Consider the following 27,824-nt stretch of genomic DNA (forward strand, 5'->3'; position numbering starts at 1 on the left):
GCAGGCCCAAGTCAAAGAGCACCCACTCACACACATGCCTTTGAGGTACACCATCTGAGCAGACTAGGTGCATCCTGTTACATAGATTTCAAGTCCTTCCTTGTGGACCTTGTACCCAGGCACCAGAAGGGTCCCATTATCATCCCTCCCAAACCCTGTTCCCTTTGGAGAGTAGGCAGCTGTCACTTCCATCTCAGGGACCTGAATGTAACTTGTTCCTCAGAGCTGATGGCTGCTTCACAATGGATCACGTACATGCACCAAGTGTGCACCAGTCATAACAGACAAGAATGGGCTCATCGACATGCCCAAGGGTCCAGGAAGATGACAGAAACGACATGCACAGAATATGAGTTCTACCAACATTTTAAGGTTAAATTTCGTATGAAAACCTATTCTATAACACAAGGATAGCCAATCACAAGCCCCAGGACTATTGAACTCATATACAACACAGGAAACATTGGGTCCTGTTATAAAGTGATTTTATTAAATTGATTTAGACATACTGTAGGTCAAATAATATTTTCTGAAGATAACAATTATGGACTTTAAAGCTTGACATAAAATTAGTAGCTTCAAAAGTGTTAGTTGTATTCCCCAGCAACAGCATGTTAAAATAATTCAACTATGTAGAAATATAGAACTCTAGGACTAGCTGGAAATTGGGAAATCATTTAGTCCAGTGTCCTCATTCTGAGAAAACTAGACCTGAAGATTAAGTGATTTGCCCAAGCTTACATACCTAATAGTAATAAAGCTAGAAATCAAACCAATTTTTCCTAAAACTAAAATTCTATTGATGATATTTCAATTGGCTCTCTATCAACTAAAAGTCTAGGTTTTCCTCTAATGCTCCACGCTGTGGTGACATTGAAGTGTAAGACACTACAGTAAATTGCTATGGTGGCTGTGAGGCCAGGAAGGGGCTTTGTTAGCCAATAGTCCTCTCTGGAGAGGGGGAAGGCAGTGAGTGATCAGCAGATCAGAGGCTTGCCTGAAGGTGTCTGCATTGAAATGCATGGTAACAGAGTCATCCCCAAACATGACCCACTGACTGTGTGCTCCAAAGAAGCCTCCTCTATGCACCAAGGCTTCAGTTTTACAAATCCCTCTTCCAGCCAAACACCTAAAAAGCAAAACAAAACAAAAAAACAAACCTGCAGAGAAAAATCAAGCAGTCTCGTATTTCTGACCATATGGGAAGTTCTTTCTCCAGCCTTAAATGGCTGGCAGAAGCTACCAAGCCAGTCACACACTTTAGACTTACAGGTCATTAGTTTCTCCAAAGACTTCCTGAGCAAATGACTGCATGTGGGAGACTGAGAACAGGAATGAGAAGGAAATGGAAATGGGAGCTTTGTGTTGGTGTCACTGGGGACTTTTGGTCTTCTCAACATCCCTTGAGTTCCTCCGAGAGTTTTAGCATCAGTCAGTAGAAACAAAACAAACACAACAGGCCCATTAATGCTTAGCCACTAAGCTCCTGGCTCAGCGCCTCCCCTCCCCGCAAACTACCTCCAAGCACCTGCATCTCCAGAGCCAGCAGCACCTGTGCTGTGTACTGTCACTGCTCCCTTCATCTAGCCCCAGCACCTTCAGCGCAGAGTACCTGACCCCCCACCCCCCTCTACATACCACCTAGTTAATTTCTCATAGCACTTAATCACTACCGCAAACTACATTATTTATGTGTTAACTTGCTTATCCCGTCTCCTCCAGAGGTGAATTTCATGATCCAGTGGCACTCCCAGCACCCAGTACATGTCCGACACCCAGGAGGCATTCAATAAATACTCAGTGAATGAATGAGGATGATGGATTAGCAACACACTCATGCCTAAAAAGAACTGTATGTGATCCATGATGACACCTACACATTATTGCCTGAGATGACAGATTCATCCTCAGTGACTCCCCAATTAGCCCTCCCAAGGCCTCCCTAGCTGGTAGGGAACCCCACCACTTCTAAAAGGAGCCCAAGAGGGTCACTCTTGAAGCAGACAAGCTCAGTTTGCTTGCTTCTTCCTCCCTGATATATACATTCAGCTACTTAAAAAAATTTCAAGTTAAAGCATGTGACGCAGCCACTAGAAAATAAGTTTAACTTAGAGACACAGTGATTAGCAGAGTTCACAAACTAAAGAAAAGTTCCAGAGCATGTATATCTGCCAGTGATTTCCTGATCAGCTGAGTGAGTGCATTTTATGACTCTCCTAAAATCTGAAATGAAATTTAATGCCATCTAGGAAGGGGTAGGTATTTAAAGGTACTCTGAGGACATGAGGTAAGGTGGATTCAGAAATAATGGGATATATGAAAAGCTATGTCAGGGTTGACTCAAGTGGAAACCTTGAAATACCAGGATGCAGCCTTCAAGGGAGCTGTCCATCTTTAAATGCACTGACCGGTAGGTAGGCTTCAATAGAGGAAGAAGCATGTGCTCCAAAAGGGGGTGTCTGATGTTGCCTAGAAGCACAGCACAGACAAAAGGTGACTCAGACTGAGCAAGACTCATGAGTTTTGAGCATTATTTCAACTGCCGAGGCATATTGCCAGAGCCCCTAGAAACACCACACCTGTGATAGGGACACAATACTCCATCTTGGGCACATACAAAGAATTCCAAGTTCAGAAAAACACAACCTCACCAAAACCTCCTCAGAAAGAATGTTTTTCTGGGGACTACTGTAGATGTTCCCAGGGTCAATGTAGGTGGATTTGGGGTTTCCTTCCTAGTGGCACTTATGGGCTTAAAATTTTTAATTCTTAGCAAAACATCTTTATATAACTGATATCTTGAGATGGTTTCTCTCCTTGGTGTGTACTCTCTGGTGGATGCAAAGGCTTGTACTCTGGCTGAAGGCCTTGCCACACTCATCACACTTAAAAGGTTTCTCCCCTGTGTGCACTCTCTGGTGGATGCAGAGGCTGGAACTCTGACTGAAGGCCTTCCCACACCCACAACACCTATAGGGCTTCTCCCCTGTGTGTACTCTCTGGTGGATGCAGAGGCTGGAGCTCTGACTGAAGGCCTTCCCACACTCATAACATTTATAGGGCTTCTCTCCAGTGTGGACTCTTTGATGCATGCAGAGGCTGGAGGTGTGCCTGAAGGCTTTCCCACACTCTTCACATTTGAAGGGCTTTTCCCCAGTGTGAACTCTCTGGTGCATACAAAGGTTAGAACTATTACTGAAGCCCCTCCCACACTCACTGCAGACGTATGGCTTCTCGCCAGTGTGGACTCTCATGTGGATTTGAAGATGGGAGCTCCAGTTGAAGGCTTTGCCACACTCATAGCATTTATAGGGCTTTTCCACCGTGTGGATTTTCTTATGTCTATTAAGTTTTGTTGTCGTGCTAAAATCTTTACCACAGTCATCACATTTGTAGACCTTCTCTCCTGTGTGGTCTCGCCAATGAATATGAAGTTCTGATATGTGAAAGAAACCCTTATCACACTTGTCACATTTATGGGGTTTCTCTGCTGTGTGGATTTTCTGATGCATAAAAAGATCTGCTCTCTCAGAGAAAAATTCCCTGCACATGGGGCACTTGTAGATCATTTTTCCTATTTGGTATCGTGACTTAGAGAAGAAAGTGTCCTTACAACTTTGAGTTTCAGGACTGCTACTTCATAAAGCCTATTATTTTGCCATCTTGGCAATCTATCTCAGGCTTGCTCTATTGGGCAAGCTTACCATCAACCTCAGCTTCTCCCTGCCTGTCTTTCTGTGGAAGGCTTCTTCCTGCATAGTGTTCCTCACTCACTCAGCGCTCTTACTGATTAAAAAGTCACACTGACTTTCATATGAATCCCACAGCTCACCAGCACAGAGCTTTCTTTCCTTTAGATCCCTTGCAGTCAACATTCCAGGGGCAGGAAAGAGTAAGCCTTTGTTTTGAACCCCCGGAGTCTTTCTGATGTTCAGTACTCTTCTACTTTTCACTCATAAAACAAAGCTTGTGTAGTGTGATCTGTTTCCCCAGGGCAGAAGGTGCCAGCTGGTGGTGAGCCCTGGCAGCACCTTCAGTTGAGTCAGAATGTCGCTCTGCCTTCTGCCCATCAGATGGCAGGCCTTGACAGCATGAAGGTTCCTTGGCTCCAGGCACAGCCAGTCTTGCTCCTGGGAACTCTATAGAGTGCACGCTGGTTTTCTGCAATACAAACAATAAACAACATGCAATGTCCTTTCTGCCCAGAAACGTCCATTGATTTCAGGATTAATGTTACTTAAATGGAACAGAGATGACCACACACACACACACACACACACCTTTTTCGATCCTGAAGAGGCAGTTCTCTCTTCCAGCGGGCTGATGTCTCTTGGACTTGCAGGTCTGAGAAGAGAATTTGAAGATATCATGCTCCTGTTCTAGGCCAAGTACGTGATCAATTACAGCTTATCAATTATCTGAACATCAAGGAGAATCTGAAAGAAGAGAATTCCTCCCAAGACCCATAAGCAAATTCAAAGAATAGCTGTCTTGCAGAAGAACAAGAAAAAGTATCTCAGCCGGGCAGTGGTGGCGCACGCCTTTAATCCCAGCACTCAGAAGGCAGAGGCAGACAATCTCTATGACTTTAAGGCCAACCTGGTTTACAAGAGCTAGTTCCAGGACAGGCTCCAAAGTTACAGAGAAACACTCTCTTGAAAAACCAAAACAGGAAAAAAAAGTATTTCTGCTTTGAAAGATTGACCCCACATATGAGAAAGAAGATATATCAGTATGAAACATTCCCTAGCTGAACCATTCACAAGGTCTTCCTGGCATGCTAATCAAGAGCTTCTGAACCTTACCCTGGCACTGAAGCCTTGCATGGCCTGCTTGGTCCTCTCTGATTTCTGTACTTGGCTTTCCTCTTCAGTTCCCACACAACCCAACTTCAGCCTGCATTATGGCCTTTCCATACTGCTCCCAGGGTTGGATCCATTCTCCCATGAGCCGTGTCAGCTCCCACTTCCCTGAGTAAAGGAGGCCCCTTTACTAGCAGTTAATCTTATTCGGTTTCTTCAAAGCACATACAACTTGTAATTATTTTCTTTGTTTCCCTGGGTTTTGAACCCTCCTGTACTGGGATGTTGAGTACTGAGGAGTGAACTTGGCATGCTGCTTACTATCATGCTCTGGCAGGTAGTGTTTGTTAAGCATGTCCATGATCCTTTAGGACTCCTGCCCATACCTGACCAGGGCTGTCTCATTCTAGAGAGCAGATGGGAAAACATTTGCCATTGCCTTATTTCAGGCTTCTGATAGTAGAGGGGACAAAAGCAGGATGAGGATGAGGGAACAAAAGAAGCAAAATCCCCAATACACTCACTGGAAATTATCTGAGGCTATGCCAGTAATCTTTTCATCTCATACATTTTATACAGTGATACATTAATTAATGAATAAAATGGCATCAATAGGTCTTTATTTTTTCATTCTCTGTGCATGTGTGTGCATACATGATGGCACACATGATGTCAAAGAAAAACCTTAAGAGTTGGTCCTTAGTTTCCACCTTGTTTGAGACAGTCTTTTGTTTTGTCATTACGTGCTGTCAGGCTAGCTGGCCTGGGAGCTTGTAGGGAGTCTTCTGTCTTCACCTCCCAATTCACTATATAAGCGACACACAACATACACACACTAACATGCTCGTGCCCATGCTCAACTTTACCAAGGTTCTACAGATTTAAACATCTGCTTTTACCTACTGAGCCATCTCCACAACTCTTAAAAAGGCTCCATAAAACAGGAGACTTCTAAAAAGGTTTTTGGTTTTTTATGACTATATGTATACATGCCGTGTGTGTGTGTGTGTGTGTGTGTGTGCGCGCACACACATGCGCGCAAACTAGAAAAAGGCGTCAGATCCTCTGAAGTTAAGAGTTACAGGTGGTTGGAAGCTATTTGATGTGGGTGCTGGGAACTAAACCCCGATCCTCAAGAAGAGCAATAAGAGTGCCTAACCAACTGAGCCATCTCTACAGCCCCTAAAATGACACTTAACAACTGCTTCATATATAGAGTACATGGTGGGTAACCAAAATGTCAACAGAGAGATGGCAAAAATCAATTGGTTTGCTCTGAGTCAAAGTGTTAGGGCTGTGAGATCCTCACAACAAGGCAGTGATCACTGTCCAGGTCAAACTGAACCTCTGGGGTAAGCTGCCAGGGAGCAGGCAGAGAAACCTGAACCAGGCTGTATAGACAAGCTATTACCCTGTTTGTGGCAAGAGGTCAAGGGCGCAAGGGGTGGGGCTCTGGATCAAAGACAGTTGGACCACCCTACAACAGCAGCTCTTCCTTTGGAACCTGATATAAATAAACCAATAGCTAAAAGGAGAGGGTATTGGGCGGCATATGGGCACTGTACCTACAGGGAAATGCCATTGTACTACATAAAGCAATGTTTAGTCTTGGGTCACCCTGACATCCACAGGAGTGGCATGATGATATGGTCTTTAGAAGCAAAATAAGAAAAAATAAAGGCAGGCAAAATAAAAAGCACAAAGGGCAAGCCTTTCAAGCCACTGAATCCAGAGTACAGAAAAGGATGTGGAAGAACACTGTGTATCTGACTGAAGCGCCAAGAAAACTTCCCCTAACCCAAGTTCTTCAGCAACAGCAAAAAAGGCTGAGGACCAGGCATACCACTACCCAGGGGTGCCATGATATTAATGAAACCCCAAATGGCTCAAGTTTCCAGTTGAGCCTGCACCCAGGAGCATGAACTGTAAGTATCTCAGAAGAGCTGAGAAAGGCAGGGCAGAGGACAAAGGAAGCCAGCCACTGGTCTTTCTCTGAGTCAACCTCAGACATAATTTTTAGGAAAACAAAACAAAAAACAAAAAGACAAAAAAAGCAAATGAAACTTCAGAAAATATACTAGGGAAGCAGTCCAAGGTCTGAATACTAGACAAAGCTCTGCAGATTAAACCTCTATAGACAAAGGTGTGGCTCAGTGATGTGCCATGTGGTTTGTGGCTCAGTGATGTGCCTGTGGGTTTAAAAGTTTGGCTTTGAGAATGCTTTAGGACTTGGCCTTATGCCTCATCCTCAAACCAGCAGAGCCCACTTGGCATGCCTGCCTGCTCAAACTGACCCTCACACTGCAGGTGCAATTGAGGACTGGTGCCACGAGGCAAGAGGTCAAGAAATGAGTCTTAAATGACAGAAAAGGATGCCAAAAAGAGGCTCTAGACTGTGGCACTGCAAAGAAGATTCTGATGGTAGAACATAGACAGGATGGGGAACAGCTGATGACAGACTTCCTTTAGATGCTGTCAGGCCACAAAGCTACACGTAGTTTTGTATTGCTGCTACTACACCTGCACTCCTTCTCCTCTTAGGCTCCAGGGAGTAAGATCAGGAGAAGAGAACAGAGCAGAAACAGATACTCCAATTGAGACCTAGCCTGAGGCAAAACTTGAGTGATAGCCGCTCTGCTTAGAAAAAAAATTCAGAATCAGGCTGTGGAGGAAGGGCTGCTGGTAGTGACATTGGAAAAAATGGCTTCCTTTAACGTTCCCTGGTACACACTCACAGTTGACCAGAAAGTTTAAGTTTATTGACTGAATAAGAAGAGCTCTTGAAATTCAGAGGGATTTCTCCACATAGGCCCAGAGTTTCTACCCAGTAATGAAGAGTAAGGGTGCACAGTAGCAGCTGGGGAGGTGGCACACTGTGGGGTAGGGACTAGGAAAATGTAGGTGCCAACACTGGATGCCAGTTCTCTGAGGTAGAAGCAGAGGATGGTAGGTTGTAACTATGCAACATCTACATGGACACCTGGGTAGGGGGACCCCTGTTATTACTGGAAAGCTGCAGCCACACACACAGCCTCCAACTTCAGCCAGCTACTGTGAAACAGGCAGAGATCAGGACGTCCACACAGACACACAGCTGTCCCTACTGGCTGAGAGGAAACTAGAAACTAGCCAGGTGAGGTTGGCTGGATGGCACCCTGGGAAGTAACTCTTAGAACATCACAGGAAGATGTATGCAGAGTAGCTGAGAGCTGATGGCAGTTGGAACAGGGGTGGGAAAATTATGGTTTTCCAAAGATGGGAAACCTGAGTGAGGTACATATGCTGAATGGAATGAAGAGAAAGAGATTTAGACACATTCTCCCTTAGCACCAGACCTGACACACAGGCCCCAGATAATGTATATGGCCTTTAGAAGGAGCTGACTCTGGGAGCTCAAGACTACAGTGTTCTGTGCTTTGTTCTATTTGGGGGAAAAAAAAGGCATACATGTTCAGGTTACCAAGACCAATAGCAATTAGTAATCTGCAGTCAAATCAGAGACTAGTTCTGGGAATGACCAGAAACAAGAACATGCAGCAGGTGGTATTCAGATTCCTAGGAGTCCATTTGTTCCTTTGTTTACTTTGAAATTCATAGAAAGCATGAGAGGCCTCTGCATATACAACTGCTGTAATAAAGTCCTGAGAAAGACACAAAACACCAGTCTCAAAATTCAGTTGAGTGATGGGGGAGGCTCTGTTAACCAATCTCCTTTAAGAAGTGGAACCTAGTTAAGGCATGGCTACCTGGAGCCCTGGAAAAAAACTGGGACAGATCAGGTGCGTGCTTTCTCTGGGTGACTCTTGCCGGACATAACGGAATTCTGACTTCCCATTCTTGTGGCGTGAATTTCCCCTTATAACAATTAAAAATATAATTGTTTATCTTTAAGCTAGCCTGGTTATTTCCCGAATCAAGCCAACAGTTACAGGTGGTGCTCAATGTGGGTCTGCTTGATTCTTTGGTGGGTCTGGCCAGCCACAGCATAGAATTCCCACACAGTGGCCCTGTTTAGCCACTACTGGCTGACTTTGGGGTATAGTTTTTTCTGCACTCACAGATGCTCAGGCAGTGCAGGGACGTGGGAGGCCAAGGCAGAAAAGGCTGAGGAGCTCGTGTCCAGCGCAGCCACCGCCATCGTGGGCAACAACCAAGGAGCCTGCACCCAGCCCAGTTCCACCACCGCTGCCAGAGTGGGGAGGTGCCTGCCTTCCTCTGCTGAAGGACCTTCACAGAACACATAGTTTGTGATTTATACTTAAAAAAAAAAACACTTCTTGATTTAAGCATATTTTTCAGCATTTAACCTAAAATCAGATCCAAACCAAACACAAGGATTCAAGTGCACTGCGACACCTACTGGCAGGTAATGGTTACTGCACCTACTCCAGCTGATTAAACCACAGGTGAGCTTTATTATTCTAAATATAATTCATAAGTTACTGATTTAAAAAGGGCAATATGTCAATCTAACTGTCCAAGGTTTCAATAGTCTTTTCACTTACACCATGTGTGAGGTCTGACAAGACGCCTCTTCTACATCACTATTCTTATTTCTAGGGCTTAGTTTTGTCCTCAATATTTTTTTCTTAAAAGTATGGTTTGACAATAGAAAAATGATGCAGTCTTTACAGACTAAATCCAGGCTTCTTAGGAAAGAAGTTGGAAATATGAAAAAGGACACGACCACCTTAACTAACAATTTTCAGTCAGCTGAGGTACTTTTAAACACGGTACAAACTAGTACGAAACTTCTTAAAAAGGAGGCCATATATCTAAAGGAAAATACAAACACTTTGAAGAACAAAACTCTTAAAAAGGAGGCCATAAATCTAAAGGAAAAAAACACTTTGAAGAACAAAACTCAGTCGAATGAGGTGCTTTTAGAAATGATACAGACTGGTAACAAACTTTTCAAAAAGGAGATTGCACATATGAAAGAGGATATTAGAACTTTACTTAATAAGACTTGGTCAACTGAGATATTTTTGGAAAAGGTAGACTATTTAAAGAGAGATTCAGCAGTCTGGAGAAGGAAACGGCTGATTTGGCACATAAAAGTAATTTATTTAAAGAGAGAGTCAGCACTCTGGAGGAGGAAACAGCTGATTTGGCACATAAAAGTAATTCATTTAAAGAGAGATTCAGCACTCTGGAGGAGGAAACAGCTGATTTGGCACATAAAACCCAGTCCATGATAGTGGGTGTTAAAACATTATTTCAGAGAATTCACACAGTTGATTGTATTAATCGGACAGTGTCAAAGGGGTGTGACAGATTGACTGATAAAATGTCTCTCCAAAAATATAATATGCATGCCATGAAAATTATGTCCAAGGATGAGACATTATCTCTACTGGACAGACTTCATACCTTGAAATCCTCAATGAGGACATTAGAGTAGAATACTAGACAGGAGGTACAGACATTACAAAAGGCATTGGTAAACAGATTTAAAAATATTAAGAAAATTATCGACTTTGATGACCAGAAGCAAAAGGTAAAAAGGAAAAATTTAACCTTATCAGTATGTAAAAATCTCTGGGCTAGCTTCCCCAGAGTTCTACCCACCTTTTCAGTAATAACATCATCAGAAAAAGTATCTGGCTCCAAATACCCTAAGGTTGTCAAGGAATATACATGGGAGCCCATATGTATGACTAATCTAAAAGAAATTAAACAAGCAATTGTGGCTTATGGACTACATTCGTCCTTTGTTAGGAAGACGGCCAAAACCTGGGCTTTCAGTAACAAAACCAAACCTCACGATTGGGCTCAGTTAATATCAGCAGTACTAGAAAATGGGCCACAATTGCATTGGAAAAGCTTTCTTAAAGAGGAAGCAAGAATTTTAGAACAAGAAAAAGCAAAAGAAATTGAGATTTCCCTAGATCAAATTCTAGGTAAGGGACTTGACTCTGATTCTCAGGATCAAGCTCTTTATGATGACCACACCCTGTCCCTATGTACCACAGCGGCTTTAAAGGCTTGGGACAGAATTCAGGAACCAGAAAAGAGTTATCTCTTATCTTAGGGTTAAACAGGGTCAGAGAGAACCTTTCAGTGACTTTTTGCAAATACTAACTAGGGCTGTACAAATAGGGGTAACTGACCCAGAAGTTAAGACGTATAATAATTAAATCTTTGGCTTATGAGAATGCCAACATAGAATGTGAAGAATCCTGGGGCCTTTAAAGATCAGATCAGCACCCATGGGTAAATGGGTCTTGCATACAATAAATGTCAAGACACTTGATTATGGTACTGAAGCTTGGGTAGAAAAAGCAATTTCCAATGGTAAGAGAAGACATCAAAATACCAAATGTTTTAATTGTGGTAGAATGGGACATATGAGAAGGGATTGTAGACAACAGATTTCTAGGAATAATGCCTCCTCTGGGAATGACAAAAATAGGACTCAGCCTTCAGGTATATGTAGGAGGTGTGGCAAAGGCAGACATTGGACCAATAGATGTAAGTCAACAAAAGATAGACAAGGCAACCTGGTACCATTGGGAAACACCGTGGGGGGCCTCTTGCAGGCCCCCACGACGAATGTGGTCCAGTCATTCCCAGTTACTGTGAAGGACGTGTCTAGCCAGAAAAATTAAAAAGTCCCATGCTTGCTGTCAAAAGCGATGATGGGATAATAGATTGGTTTGTGAGTTATTATTTATAGACAATTACATTGATATAGATTCTTGTATATTGATACAAAGTTAAATAATATTGAATATTGTATGCATGCATGCTTCTACCTGTTTAAAACGTTTTTATATATTGATATATATTTACAATATTACAGTGTACATTTCTACCTCTGATCAAGATACTTATACATTGTTTACATTTGGATGTCATTGTCCTCATTTATTGCACAGTTGTTTATTGTTTTAGTTTTTAAGGTATATAGGTATTAAGAATTATAGATCAAGAGTCATCTATGTTTGTCATAGTTAGACTAATCAGGTTCTTTAGATACATAGAGATTATATTCTGCATAGAGAGAGATAATCTTCAACCACTTCAAAGAACTGTAAAAAATGGTATTTAAATAACTTAAGAGTTCTGCTGAAGTGAGTGAGACATAACTGCTCCTGGCAGTACCAATCTTTTCCCAAGAGAATGATGAGCACTGAAGACATTCCACCTGGAGCTTGTTTTCTTCTTGGCAGAACTGGCCTTTGTGCAAAGAAATGTCCATACTTCAACCACTGACAAAGATACACAGTATCCCTAAATGGATAAAACAGGACTATCAAATTCTGCCAAGACAGGGTAAGATAGTTTTGAAAAGTTTCTTGCCTTTGAAAATGGTCTGTCAGTCATTTTAGGCCTTAGCCAAAGTTGGTTGCTTCAACATTGCAAATGAGACTGGGTGATTGCCCAGGTAACCAGTTGTCTCTGTTATTTGTTGCACATTTTGGAAGTTGCTTGATTGCACTTTCTGCTTACTCAAGTAATATATTGTTTCCTTTCTCAGATCTTCGATGGGGTTGAAGATTAGATTGTGTAGTTACCTTCCTCATGATTTAGCCAAGCTTAATTCTGATGCAAGATTTAGATTCCTTTTTTTTTTGCCCCACCTTCCTCCCTCCTCAAGATTTAGATTCCTTGAAATAGAATGTTTAGTAAAACTTTTGTTATGTGTTCCTTGCTTAACATTGCTTAAATTGTTTGTAATTTTATATTTGATATCTGTTCCTATTGTATATAGTTATATTGTGTTTGGATCGATCTTGTTTAGACAAAAGGGGGAGGAGATGGTGGAAGCTCTGTTAACCAATCACTTTTAAGAAATGGAACCTAGTTAAGGCATGGCTACCTGGAGCCCAGGAAAAAAACTGGAACGGACCAGGTGTGCACTCTCTCTGGGTGATTCCTGCTGGACACAGCGGAACTCGGACTTCCCATTCCTGTGGCATGAGTTTCCCATTATAACAATTAAAAATATAATTGTTTATCTTTAAGCTGGCTTGGTTATTTCCCGAATGGAGTAAACAGTTACAGATGGGTAATCCATGCAAATAGCATCCCACACAACAAAAGAGGTAAGGTTAGCTTAGCCTCTGTGTCTGCCAGCATTCTGTCTGTCCATAAAGATTGAAATATCCTTTGCCCACAAATATCCCTATTCCAACATTTTGCCTAGCGAACACTATGATGTTGCCTCTGCTCACAGCATCTCCAGTCTCCTAACCACTTCTGGTCCTACCAATGAAATATTGGCTGACTCCTTTCCCACTATTCTAGCTCAGTTCCCACAGGACCCCTGCTTTGCCACCACACCCATGGTGGCACCCAGGCTCTGCCCTTACCAGGAGCTCTGCTCAAAAACTCATGCCAATCAAACTTCCTGGGGTCACCATGCTCTCACACTTAACTGCTAATTTTCATGCCACTCTGAGCAATGTCCCAATCTTTCCAAAATCAACTTTCTACTTGTCTACACACGATCCTGAGCACCAAAACAGTGTCATCAGACTTCATCTGGGATCACAAATCTCAAACGGACACTAAGTCTCCCTATTTTTTTCTGAAAGTCCTGGATATACACTCACCCAGTATTTTAATTTACAGCACACCATGCTCTTTTCACAAGTTCCCCTGTGCCTACGACAAGAGCCTCTGCTAGCATCTAGGCTGCTAACCTCTATTTGACACTGTGGTTTATCCCCTCTATGGGTTCTATAGAATGTGTTCCTGTCTGTTCTCTAGAATTTCTTCAACCCCTAGCAGTTGCCAGCCAAGAGCCAGCAAATTCCCTAAAGAGCTCTGGACTCAGGATGCTCCAGTGTGCCCACCTCCCACATGGAATAGTCCCCATCCCATAGCCTTTACTTGTCATGACTAACATGGTCTAAGGTACTCCTGCAAACATTCTCTCTCACTGACCCAGCCATTCTACAATTTACTGTCAACCCTTACCTGCTTTCCTGCCAGCTCTGTTCTCCAAGTCCCTTCTGTCCCAATTTTCCTTCTATTTAGGAGTTTCAGCTTACATGGCCCTGTAATAATGAAGCTCTAATTGCAGTCCTTCACACTCCACAGCTAGTTCTTTTAAACACACTGCTGGGACTCTCCTTTCTGGTTCCTCCCCACCTAAATCCTCAGCCTCACCTTACAAGACAGCACCGGTTGTTCTAAAGCAGGAGAAAAGATCACCTGTAGGTCTATCTTTAGCGCTCAACCACTCAGGTGCTAGTGAAGAAATGCTGACAGCTAGCCTTCTGCAAGATGGGTTTTTCTAACAGATACACCAAAAGGACAAACTGCAGAAGTCTCTGCCTGCCCACCCAGATCTCTACCTTCTCACACTGATATAGGACATAACCTGTTTCCACTATTACTGTTCTGTGCCTCCCACCAGCTGAGAATATATGTGGCTTCTGTCAAACTTGGTAGGCAGCTACTGCACCATCTACATGTACCCCCTGGACCTGCAGCCAACTCCCTCTACACATGTACAGAGAATAATGACTTCTTACACAGGATATGCATGTACATGTATACTCTCTCTCTCCCAGCACCCATGCATACTGTAGTCTTTCCTTCCTGAAAGTGAAAGGCAGCAAGCAATTCAGCCTAAGGTCCACATTCCCCTGAGGGCATCTGAAATGGGACTGTTTAGAAACATCAGCAGCAATTTCAAGACAGGGACCCTATTACTCATAAGTCAAGTAAAAATGATTCTTTTAAGGAACCGAGAAACACTGCAAGCTTTCTGGAGATCTCTAATTGTGGGTGCTCTGAAGTACCAGCAACTCCGAGTGCTTATGAAGCACTCCGAGTGTGGGAGTAGCCTCTCCAGGTCAGGACCGTGGACATGTCCATTATACCTCACTTAGAGCCAGACCCACACAGTATGGGATATACAATCAGCCATCCAAAGCATTAGGAGTGGCTTTTGGGGAAAGAAAATGAAAAACAGATATGCTGACCATTTCTCTACCCCAGCACTTCTCACACTGCAGAGGGAAACAGCTACAGGATCACTTTTCATTGACAGCTGCAGATGGTGTCATACATAGTAGCTGGGTAGGACTCCAAGAAAGATGGTGATACATGGGTGGGAAGTGTAATGAGTCACAGCAGCTTTGAGATCTGGAAGGCTGTGCTGGAAGATCCTGAATCCCAGCTCCCTCAGGGCATGCTGATGAGTGGCTGTGATCATACTTGCCAGCCTAGAAGAGATGACAGTCCTGTTGCTAACCTCTTAGACACACGCACACGGGTCTGTGTTCCATGGACACCCGATTAGGGCCAGGCATTGTGCCTGCTCTAGAGAATATGAGGACTGCAGTACACATGTCAATCCCAGAATCTTTTGACTAGGCTCTGGAAGAGGTCTTCCCCCAGGAACACTGATGAGCACTTCTGAGTTGAAACCCCTAGACAAGATAGCCACAGGAAGACTAGCAGGGAAGGAGAAGTTCAGTGTGGGGAAGGCAGAGGGTGGGACAGAAGCAGGACCTCGGTCAGAAGCTCCCACCAGCAAGACACACTCCATGTAAAATATCTGTGGAACTAGGTTTCAAGGAAATAAAACCATTCCCATTTTAAGAACCCTGGTGGTAATGTCTCAATTTTCAGAGACAGGAAGGCACTAAGAGCTAGTCCCAAAGGGCAGACTGACAGCAGGGAGCACAAGGTGGGACACCTCAGGAGAGACTGCAGTCTTAGAGGAGTAAGAGTTTTAGACAAATATGATCTAGCTCTTATTTCTCATCTACACATTACTCTGAATTCTGTGATGGGGATACACTCTCCCACTTCAACACCCCACCAATGTTGTTTTCTCAGAATCTTCTGGACCTTGCTCCTGAAATTCCTACTCTTCCCTCCATGTGGCCTTTCCTTTAACACTCACTCTGGTCCTGAGCCCCTCTCCTATGTAGTCCGACCATAGTTCAGTAACAGAACCCCTTGCTCTAACTGCAGGACCAAGTGCCCACACTCTTCAAGAACCATCAGAAAGAAAAGAAAAGAAAAGAAAAGAAAAGAAAAGAAAAGAAAAGAAAGGAAAAGCAAAGCAAAGCAAAGCAAAGCAAAGCAAAGCAAAGCAAACAAGCATACACTGGCATCTCCCCAATCTCATTCTTAAATTAACACAGGCTGAGATGCGGTCCTCAACTGGTTAAAATGAAAATTTAATAGATGAAGGTGGGCCCTAATGGCTTTTAAAGTGTGGTATGTTTACAGGCACAGAGGCAACTAAGTGGAGACTTAGATATGAACAAGAGCCAAAGCTTATCAAGGCTATTGTCTGCCCCCAGACATGGAGAAGACAAAACTGTAGCTTCCCTGAGGCTTCCGAAGGAGCAGAGCCACCATCACCTCATAGCAGTCAGAAAGAATAAAATTTGTCCACAGCTCTTTATGACAGCAGCCCGAGAAACTACTAAAGAAAGAAAAGGCACACTATTGGGAGCCCTGCTTCATCTGGGGACAGTACACAAAATGGATGTCTCCGTTAGTGATGTGTATGTTCCGTAGGATCCATCCTTCTCCCAAGGCTGCCTCACTCTAAAAGGTGGACTCCCCTCCTGCCTATGCACACAGAGGGAAGGGGTAGTTCATTCATTAACATTTTCCTCCAAAAGATAACACTCACAAACCCCTTAACTTCCCCCTTTCCACTCTAGTACTTTCACTGTTTTCATTTCTCCAGGAAACAAAGTTCCATAAGCAGTGAGTAGTTCTCCCCACCCCCATGTAGCTGGTAGCAGCAGGACAAAGAGTGTGGCCAAGACACAGTATGTATGCCACGGATACAGTGCAGGTGGCACTGCCTTATCGCCACCCACAATACCCAAACAAGTCTTGTCTCAGGAACACCAGATGAACAGCAGTGCTCTAGGTCTGGTGTTGAGTCTAAGTGGCCTGAGTGGAAGCAGTAACCAACACTCGTCATGATGCACATTCTTCCCACTACAATCCACTGCCCTAATTCCACTCCTTAAATTTGACCCAAGTGCCAATGTTAACTACAGACAAAACGATGTATGCATGTGTATTATTATTATTATTATTATTTTGATGGCTCAGAGAAGCTTGAAGCCCTTCTCAGGACCAGCAGGCTCTGCAGAGATAGTGGTATGTTCAAGCTTGTTCTTGACAACAAGCACCCCAGCTCTGAAATCTTGTAAATCTTTTCAAATCTTCTACTTTTCTTCTTCCTTCACTACACATTATCCAATGAGCCTTAGGATGGGCAGTGTCTCATATACCAAAGACACCTTGGAATCTGGGTACCCGTTCTTAAGTTTACTAGCACTGTGACCTCATGCACATTATCTCCAAGATCTAAATCCTCAAATGTTAGAGACAGTATACCGGAGCTATAGGATCCTATCGAGAACAGTTTTTTTTTTCTTGCTTCTATTCTCTACCCCAATTGCAGCCCTTCCTCAAGGATTTTCTTACCATTTCTAAACAGTGATAAAACATTTAAAGCTTGCCAAAGGGCATAATACAGAGATCAGAAAACAACTTGCAACAATCAATTCTCCCCTTCATCATGGGGATCAAACTCAGGTGGTCAGAACTGGAACAGGAACCATTATTTGCTGAGCCATCTCACTGGCCTGGAATTAACATCCTTCTAAAATTTTAATTTTCATTTCTATTTTGGGAGACATCAAAGCCTGTAACCATAGAACTTTAAAGCTCTTTGATAATTTTTCCAAGCCTGAAAAGGCTCAGAGACACCAAGGGCTGAGAATCTACCTAAAACTCGCCCTGGAAGAGGTTTGGGCACATGTGAACAGCAGCACAACTTCCATGTGCTTTCTTGATTCCTACCATCAGATTGTCATCAACATGGGGCGGGGGCAAGACAAAACCAACCTCAAATCCCCTAAGAGCATTCTAATGTATCTGTTTTAACAGAGTGTGATTTCCAAGTGGGAGTACCTTACTAAACTTGTTCCTAAGCTGCTCCCCTGAAGGATGGGTGCCCCACTCATAAGCAAGTGCAGCCCTCCTCAAAAGCAGTCAGGAAGCCTCAGAGATCAAAATACACCAGGTTCTAATTTGGCAGGTCTGAGAGGAAGCACAATTCCAAGGTTCCCCATCTCACCAAATTCAATGAAAAGACCATTTGGTACCGAGGCCTATATGCTATTTTCGCCCCCAACCCCATAGGATGACTCCTCCCCCAGGTCTAGGCACACAACAGTCAGGTAACCTTCCTCCCATCAACACCACCACTGCAAAAGCTGCAGCTGAATACCAAGGAGCGGCCTTAGCTAAGAGCTCTGGTACATCCATCTTCACTTAGCCATCTTCCCTAGAAGAATCTCAGCGGGACTTGCCACTCAATGACTAGGACTATAAAATTTGGCCAGGGTCTCCTTTGCTTCTGTCAGTACCAGCAGCCCAGAAGACACCTTTCCATTGTCCAGGGAGGGTTATGCTACAGAGTCCTCCTGATACTGACTTCATTTGGCACTCCAATTTGAAGATACCAGTTCTCTTCTTTCTCATCCTTCACGTCAGATGTGTCCTGGACCACTGCCCCACATGTCACAGTGAGGCCCCATCTATAAGGTTCACCAGCTGTTCCAACTTTCCTAATATAGCTGCTAAGGCTTGCACCTCTGTGCACCAAACTTGACCCTCCAGCTGATGGCAAACCCCCCTTTCTCAGGGTGGTGTCCTGTCAGAGAGAAAAATAGGCCTTCTTTCCTCCTCAGGGCCAACTACAGATAGTCAGAGCTAGGTATGAGTACAACTTAGACCAGTCCCAGCATATACTGGGGTTGCATGAATTTGTTTTGTATGGTTGGACTAGAGGTCCACTTTGTACTTTGCTAAAGACTGTCTTGTCCCTCTGGAGCTGGCTGCCATTGGGCAGTATCTCAGCAATGGGTCATTAATGATTCAAACGCTCCCTTAGCAGCTGGCTTCTCCTGGTGGATTCTGAGTGTCCTGCTTCCACTGTAACAGAAGATGCATCCCTAAGGATTTCAAAATTCCCTTTAGGTTCTGAAACCTTTAGGCTGCTTTTTAGACTTGTCAAAAGGGGATTTGACTATGGGTTGGCTTCTATAACCAAACTGGAGACATCAAGCAAGTTCTATCTTTCTCCTTTTTCAAAATCATATCAAGTGTAAAAACTTTGTTCCCTTATTAGCAGACGGTCTGACGTCATTCTTGCTGCCTTATTATCTGGATCTGCCACTACCAACTGGGAAAAGATAGTCACCCAGCATGACTGCAGACCATGAACTGAGGCCCACTGTAGGACTTTCTAGCAGAGAGGCAACCTCATTCCTTCTTTCTCTTTCTTCACGCCTTACACACCTCCAAATCTAGAATCCCTGATTTTACTCATAACAGACTGAAGTATACCTGGACCATGGGTTTTCAGCGGCAAAAAGACGAAATGTCTTCACTCTGTCCTGGTGGTGCTGCACTTCAGATGCCTAAGCCCAATAAGAAAAAGACAGAAAAGGTTGTCTGATTTTTTTAAACTAGAAATTTCTACAAAAACTATGAAATTGGGTCCAGAAACGGACAATTATAAAGGGAATGAGGCCAAGTTCTCTTCTGAGTGAAGATGAATGCATGTGCTAAGAACAGGATGGGAAGTCCTGGGTGTGTATAGCTCCCTCAGCAAAATCTTGCTGAAATGACCTAGAAACTGGCACAGCTGGGTGGAGGCCTGGGCACTGACACCTGTTGAGTGATCCTGGCTGATCTCAGGCTATCTGCCCAGTAGGATAGTAACATCTCCACTGACTGGCTGAGATAATTACAGAAAGAAACGAAGAGAAAAGTGCTTATCAGAGTGCCCAGAGTACAGTTGTGGCTAAACAAATACTTATTTATTTTCTGTACTTTAATTAGTGCATAACAGAGTCTGGTGTCTGCCAAATATGCTACTTCATGGGCAAAGATTTCTGAAGGCTATGACCTCATCTTCAGTAATGAAGACTTCTCCATCCAAAGCCTTGTCTATCGCCTTGCCTCTCCCTCCACTACTGTCCTCACTCTTCAACACCACCTACAGAAGCAGCAATGTAATGGACAGATGACAGCCTTTGCGGGATAGCACAAACAAGGACTAAACGTAGCTTTTCTACCTAGTCAATGTATATGTAACATCTGAATAACCTGAAAGGCAAAGGGGTTATATACAAAAGATCCAAGTTCAAATCCTTGGTCTCACACTAACTAGGTATGTTGTTGCTACTGGTGACATGTCCCCATCAGCTTCAGCATGAACAGCTGACCAGAGTTAAGAAAGCTGCTGGGATCATGCCAGGCACAACCTCATCCAACCATCCTTTTAAGAGGTGAGGTATCTACTCTGTCCTTATGAAGGAAGAGCATAATAAGCAATCAATGAAATAGAAGCTCACAGGGTATGACCAGAAGGCTTAGTAAGGGTCAGGGCATGACAATATAAAAATGCCCCTTTCTCTAACTACACTCTGCCTACTCCAGAGTGGTACACACTATAAGATGGTGGGAAGTAAAAAGAAAGGATGGAGAGGTAGGCCAAATCTGTTCCCTTTCTTGATAAGACTCACATACTAACCCAGTTTTCTTCCTCTACTGCAGCAGTAAGTAGTAAGTGCCAAAGGGACAAAATGAGCTCAGGCCCCAAGATAATAAGCCAGAAAGCTCCAGACACTGCCAGGAAAAAGCAGAACGGTAGAAGAACAGCATGGGCCCAGATCAGCTAGTTGTAAGGAGATAAGACAGTCTTTAGCAAGTGGAAAGTGGACCCCTTTCAGCACCAGCTCACCTTCCATACCCATTTCTCTGTTGTCTCTATGAATCATATGACCCAGGGATCCTAGCACTGGCTACTGGTATACCTGGATCATAACTCCTTAGTTGGGCCACTTAACAAAACAGAAGTGAATACACACACATACACACATACACACACACACACACACACACACACACACACACACACACACACAGCACAAGCAGGCTACGTCCTCTAACAAGGAGCCAGATAGTGAGCACCCTGACCTAAGACAGGGTAAGCAGAACTCAGGACTGATGCAAGGAGAGATGTTCAGTGGCTTACCCACAAAGGGCACTTACACCATAAAAATAAAATACTTCAACGAGATTTTCTATCTTGGACAAATGGTGAAGCAACGGGAAAACTGATCATAATGAGTCCTCAGGGCCACAGTGGCTGCAAGGCTATATAAGTCTTAGGGTCCTAGTAGATACAGAGAGGACAAAAGTACCAGGTTTACATCATGGAAAGCTGAGGTGCATAGGCGTTTTTGAAGAACTGGGTACTATGAATGAGCTCACAAGACAGGACAGACCAGTCATACCAGGAGGTCTCTGTAAGCATACAGGATCCAAGACATGAAAAACCAAAGAAGGAAAGTAAATACTCAAGAAACTATGGGGAAGAAAAGCAAGGCTGTCTGTACAACTCCCCTCAGTATCATAGTGATTCTCCTGCAAGAAACTATATCCGACTAAGATGGAGGTCACTGGTGCTGGATGGTTGACTTGGCTGGCAGGAAGCCCAGGGAGGGAAAAGCCAGTGGCACTTTTTACTGATGCTTCAGGCCAGAGAACACTGAAAACAAACACATGCCAAACAGAGGGCCTCCTGGCCTGGCTTTACCCTCCCTATTGAGTAACTTTCACTTGAAGGTGAAAAAAGGAATTACAATGAAGGTCCCAGAACCTACAAGGCACTAACAGGATAAAGTTAATAATGCCTGCACACTTAATAATGCTCACAGTTTGATGGGTTGGTTCATCACTGATGGATACAGTCATTGTAACTGCTGGACTTATTCCCCATCATAGACCCATACCCACGGTAGCTTGGGTAGAAACTTCAATGTCTGTTTTTAGGCCTTCTTGGGCAACCTTCTTGGGAGGTATGACAAGATACCAGAGGACTTCAGCAACAACTTGCTATCATGTTTTCACTCAGATCAGACATGTACTCACCCTGTAAATTGTGTTTTTGGGGTGATGCTAAACTGTTCTGAGACTTTAGGGAGAGAAACACATGACAGGCAGAGAGCCATACTACTGATAGATGTGTCCACAGCATTGTTAGTAGTGTTCATGTGTAGGAGAAATGGGACTGTTAGTGCCAAGGACAGGCTCTACACTGTCAAAGCAAACAGCAAATACCTTCAGTAAGTACATCAGGGACAGTTTTTCACCAGCTTCTCTATAGATAGAAGGGGGCTGTAAAGGAGGAGTTGCACAGTTCTGATATGGGTCCTGACTGAGCACACTAGTTGTAAGTGCCTCTCAGTCCATGACAGCAAACACATTATCTGATTTCATACCTTAACTGTGGCCTATGGCAGGGTCTGGAACAGTATCTAAAGCACCAACAAAATCAGATTTTCTTTGTCTTTCCAGAATATAAACAACCCTGAGAGAATACAAAAGAAGAACTTGTAAGATTACCAAGTATACAAGTGCTGCAGAGGGTCCAACACAGAATTCCAATCAGTTTGGAGGAAGGTGAATCCATCAGCAAGAAGCTGAAAGCAGAAGAGAAAATGAGTCCAAAGGTTTGGAAAAGACAAGCAAGGTCAACTATCCTTGAAAGGATGTCCTTGTTCCTGAGGGTGTCCTGAGTCAGGAATCCTGATAACACAATACCCCTTTCTTAAAATGGGTTGAATGGGGCTGGAGAGATGGCTCAGTGGTTAAGAGCACTAGCTATTCTTCTAGCGGACCAGGGTTCAAGTACTAGTACCCACATGGCAGCTCACAGCTGTCCATAACTGTTACAGGGGATCTGACACCCTCACACAGACATACATGCAGGCAAAACATATAATACAAATAAATACATAAAATACAAATAAATAAATTATAAAACGGGCTGAATGAATCTCTATTCCCTGCAACTGAATTACTTCCATGCTCCTAAGGATGCAGCTTTCTCAGGAGGCTCTCTGACCACTGAAACAAGCAGGGTCTCCCAAGTCTACTCCACCAAGCAAGCTTGATATTTGCCTCTGGAGTGACAGGGCTATCTCAGCCTCCAGGCAGAACAGACTCCACGCTATGAGCATTTCAAAGATCAGTATTTTAGGATGGACAATAGAAAATCAAGGGAACGCACAGATCCATAGGAGTTTGGCGGGAGCACAGCATGGGGCTACAACAGATGAAAATAATGATGACAACATAAGACATGAGTTTGCTGAAGACAGGGAAGGCCTGCACTGGGGTTTGAATGTAAAGTGTCCCTAATCAGTCTATACAGAGTCTATACACCTGGTAGTATAGTTTTGGAAAACTGGAGAAGGGTGGAATCTGGCTGGAGGCATGGATTGCTAGGTACAGGCTTTGAGGCTGTATAGTATAGCCATACTTCCTGTCTGTTGTCAGCTTGAAATGCCAACAGGTGCCCTAAGTTCTTCCATAATGGAATGGATCTTTTTTTAAAACTATGAGCCAAAATAAACCCTTCACTTAACCTGCTTCTTGTATTTGGTACTACAACAAGTAACTAAAAAGGTCTCCAAAGGTCTGCACACCAGTTCAGTGTTGAGGAACGTTGTCTACAGCCAGATGGTCTCTACCTACTGGGCTCCTGTACAAAATACACCTCACACTCTGCTGCCACTCAAAGCTAACTCATAATCCAAGCCCCTGTCCTCTTCACCATCCTATATTGTTGGTGGTGCCTCTGACATCAGGAGGGAAGTTCAATTATTTCCATCAAAAAGGAGAAAACATCACTTGTGACAGCAAATGGTCCTGTACACTGAAAGGACGGATTTAACTTTTGGCACTTGCCCAAATAATCATCAAAATTTGGTCTCATCTGCTCTTTCTCTCTTAAGAACTCTCTCAACTACAACAGGAAGACAGAACAGTCTCTCCTATTTGGTCAGTAAAAACATAGGGTCAGGGGCTATAGAATGGCTCAATGGGGAAAGTCACTTGTTGCCAAGTCCAATGACCTGAGTCTGATCCCCAGGACCTATATGATAGAAGGGGAGAATGGAGTTGTTTTCTAGTCTCCAGATGTGTGCTCCATAGAGTGAATATATGCAAACAAAATATAGAAAACTGCAATAAAAATAAAAGCAATTATCACCCCAGACAGGACAAAATGTACGGGTGCACACAAGCTCCCACCTGTCCTCTGTGGCAGCTATCTCTCAGACAGACAGCCAACACCAGCTATGCAGGCTCTGATGAAGTGCTATCCAGCCTGATATACTGCCTCTGCAGAGTGCTGTTAGTCAGTCTTCCTCTTGTTGAGGCCTCATTCTGTACATCTGTGGCTCCCAATCCTCAAAATCTTCCTTCTCTGGCTTTGCCCAATGCCGTCATCATTTCCTTTAGTCTTTCTTCCTAAACATAGGAGTCCCCGAAGGTCTGTTCTGACTCCATTTTTTTTAAGTGCAGTTAAAAACAGTAATGTAGCGAGGCACTGACCTTCCATGGCCCACAAGTCATTTCTGCATTACCCCACAGTGAACTGGACCCTCCACTCACATCACCCTACCTCATGCAACTGCCCCCTTGGCTTGTTCCTCTTCTTCAGCATTTAACAACCATTAAGGAAAAGCCAAACTTTACCACTCCTACCTCCTTCTCTAGTTGCCAGATGCCCTTCTCAACCTGGGCTCAAGGACTGACTTCTGCCTTGCCTTCCATCCAGTACTGCCGACACCCATCAAATCCACTTTCCCCTAGTAATTAGGGGCCATTTCTGTTCTTTCTCACGGGCTACTAGAGGATATATGCCTTTGACTCCATCTAGCTTTCTTCCCTAGCTGCAGAAATGCCTCCATCCTCAGCTGGCCTAACAGGCCTCCGTAACCCCATCTCAAGTCCACTTTGATTTCCAGATCACATCCTTGCCAGTTTCAGCAATCTGGCCCTGATTTTGGTTGTTACAAGAGAAAAAAAATTCTTCTCAGTACCTCCAGAGGGCACTCTAACACCAGCTCAGAGACAGCTCAGTCGTCCATAGCTTAGTCAGGTGGGATGCAACCTCTGACTGCCAAAACACCTTGGGAACGTGCACTTGGTTCTCGCAGCTTCATGCAGACTCTTGGGTTCCAGCTGAGGCTTAGTACCCAGTTCTATTACAAGGTACAGTAAATAACCAGGCAGATTACCAGAGACCTGACAACAGTGCTGACTCTGGAGTGTTTCACATCAGCACCACATTAAAGACCAACTAGGAAGATGATTTGGGAAACCAGGGAAACAGCAACATTGGCTCTGCAGAAGAAAGGTTGCTGATACTTTTCACTGGTTCACTGTGAACTTATGGGGATAAACAGTCCAAGGACAGAGCTCTCCTCTGGCTACCACAGATTTCTCATTGGCCAGAGCATGCTACTCTGCATCTTATTTTAGATGTGGAAATGAGTTACGGTTATTTTATGAACTTGCAGAGCTATGAAATATAAGTGAGCTTTGGAATAACATTACTGAGAAACACTACATGCTCCAAAGAGAAGGTGTAGAAACAACACAAAGTCTAAATACAGGTAGCCCAGAACCCTTTCCAACATCTTTGAAAGTAAATTTTACTTGTTTAAAAACCTCTATTCTTCTAGGGCTGGGCATGTAGCTTATTGAGCAGAGTGCTTAGTTAGCACCACACAGAAATAGCACACATCATCCTCAGCTACTCAGTGAGCTCAAGGACAGCCTAAGATACACGAGGCTCTGTTTCTCCCACACAAACCCTCAGCTCTCTCAAAAGATCAAAAATCATTTGATAGGACACACACATACACACACACACAACAAAACCCCCCACTCTTTCATACATACCTCCAAAAGGACATGTGACCTTCCCTTAAGCCTGGGCTTACCAGCATCAACCTGAGAAATACTGTTTCACCCTTTTGTCATATCTCTAGACCATTTAAAAGCATCACACACACACACACACACACACACACACACACACACCTCTGAAACTTCCTAACTTTCAACTCCAGAGACATCTGAGCATTCTTATCTCACTTTTCCTCAAACACTGAGCCGAATTCTCATACACTCAAGGACTACTCTGTAGACTCAGCACATACACAAGAGTGGAGGAGCAACTCTGAGACAAGCCACTGGTGTCTCCCAGAAAATCCACAGCTGTACAGCAAAGTTGTATCTATGAGGTTAGCTGCGGAGAGACTGGGAGCACCTTCAGACATGGCCATTATGGGAAAATGCAGGTCACATCCAGAAGAGGGAGTAAATGATGCGGCAACAAGTACAGCAGGACAGAAACACAAGTTGGAGACTGGGCAGAGTGCAGCCATACTGACCCACAGAGGCCAGAACACAAACTCAGTTTCATGCTGCACTCCTCAGAAAGACCTTGACATCAACAGTCTCTGTCTCTCTCTCTCTCCCCCTCCCAGATAATTTTTGTATCTTTGGAGAAAGAAGCCTTGTCCTCTGAGACATACTCAACAATCTCTGGCGCAGTATTTTTCACTGTGCTCCACATGGGCTCACCTGCTCTTAAAGATGAGACCTTTACAGAAAATGACCAACTTCCAAACCCCCATCTGTGCTCTAAGAGCCAAGCTGGCACAGCCTCTGGAAAAGCAGGGCCAGAGTGCTACTCTACCTATGTCCTTTTCCTTCTTCATCAGTTTATCAGCATTACATAAATCACTCTGACACACTACTGTGTCATGAAAACTGAAAGCAGGGCCACTAATGCCCAAAGCACCCCAGACTGCCCAAATATCACCCAAAGTCAGAGTCAGGACATCTGCAATCAACAATCTGACATCAACAATACAAGCTAAGCTGTACAGACATGCCCTGGCTTAAACAATTTGCAATGTATAATCATATTTCAAAAATAAATTACTACAGAGAAACAACTTCAATGACAAAGATGAGCACTACACTTCAGAGAGCAAAGGACGCTCACAAAGTCTCCAGAAAGAAACTATGTGACCTGTACATAAGTCTCTCAACTCAGTAGATCTAAGTCCAAGTCTCATTATTGCACCTATCTTGCTAAGTGGGATCCTCTTAGATCTTTTCATCTGCCTCATCTACCAAGACTTGTACCCTCTATCTCATCAGGCTTCTCTAAACATATCATTTGCTTCACCTATTTCTTCCAAAGCCTCCCTCCCTCGCCCACTCTAATGGAACCTTTCTAAAACATTAAATTGTTCTTACTCTGCTTATAATTTCTCAATGAGTCCCATCCACTTGCACTGCAATTTCCAAATATCTATGGTTTTAAAAGAACATGCAACAGGGCAGTAGTTGTGCACGCCTTAATCCCAGTACTTAGGAAGCAGAAGCAGGAGGATCTCTGTGTGTTCAAGGCTGGCCTGGTCTACATAATAAATTCTAAGACAGCCAGGACTACAGAGGGAGACCCTGCTTCAAGATGAATGAATGAAGGAATGAAAGAGCACAATCTTTTATTATGTAGCTAACAGGTTCCCAACATAAAGTATTTTGTAAAACTAAATGTTCCATTGTGAATAAACATTTTTGTAACTATAAAAAAGAGAGATTATGTTTAAGTAGCTAAAAACCATAATACCCCAAAGTCCACAATTCTTAAGATTTTCATCTAATTTCTTATAGACATTTTTCCATTCACAGGTTTTAGTAGATTACTGAAATTTTTGCATATTTATATTATGTCTGTACCTGTGTGTCCTGGTTTTCCTTTACTTAACAGTCATAAGCTTTTTAATGTAGTTCCTTGGTAGACATTTTAAGTGGTAGCATTATCTAGGGAATATATGACCATCATTTTACAATTAAACCCTTAAGATCATTCCACATATTTTGTGAATAAAGCTTTTTACTATATTTATTGTCTCCCATGTCAGAAAACTCAAGTATTGTGATGCTTGATCTTTATGGCCAATATAACATAACAATATATCACTGGTTCAGTACCCCTTAAACATTGAACAGTGATTTTTTTTTCTGTGTTAGATGACAGAACTTACAGCCTCTTCACTACAAGTTAATGCTCATATAAACATATAAAAGAAATGTAAATCACACAGAAGGGAAACTGGCTTCCAGTGT

General features: G+C 43.4%; 1 protein-coding gene across 8 annotated transcripts in view; it reads right to left on the reverse strand.

Annotated features, from left to right (window-relative positions):
- Positions 1 to 468: 468 nt before the first annotated feature.
- Positions 469 to 27,824, reverse strand: part of Znf664 (zinc finger protein 664) — a 30,991-nt gene continuing 3,635 nt past the window's right edge. For 4 of the 8 annotated variants that reach the window (XM_085678841.2, XM_085678836.2, XM_085678860.2 and 1 more), the window contains 2 exons: positions 4,281 to 4,344; positions 469 to 4,161 (listed from right to left, as the gene is read on the reverse strand). In XM_085678841.2, coding sequence (XP_085534967.1) covers positions 2,784 to 3,569 — 786 coding nt within the window. In that variant the 5' untranslated portion in view covers positions 3,570 to 4,161; positions 4,281 to 4,344 and the 3' untranslated portion in view covers positions 469 to 2,783. Of the gene's footprint in view, positions 4,162 to 4,280; positions 4,345 to 19,157; positions 19,232 to 22,102; positions 22,192 to 22,226; positions 22,304 to 27,824 lie in introns of all 8 variants that reach the window. The other 4 variants (XM_085678854.2, XM_085678845.2, XM_085678849.2 and 1 more) reach the window with 4 other exon arrangements.

This window comes from Myodes glareolus, chromosome 2 (genome assembly GCF_982192425.1).
Source record: "Myodes glareolus chromosome 2, mMyoGla1.1, whole genome shotgun sequence".
NCBI classification, from domain to species: domain Eukaryota; kingdom Metazoa; phylum Chordata; class Mammalia; order Rodentia; family Cricetidae; genus Myodes; species Myodes glareolus.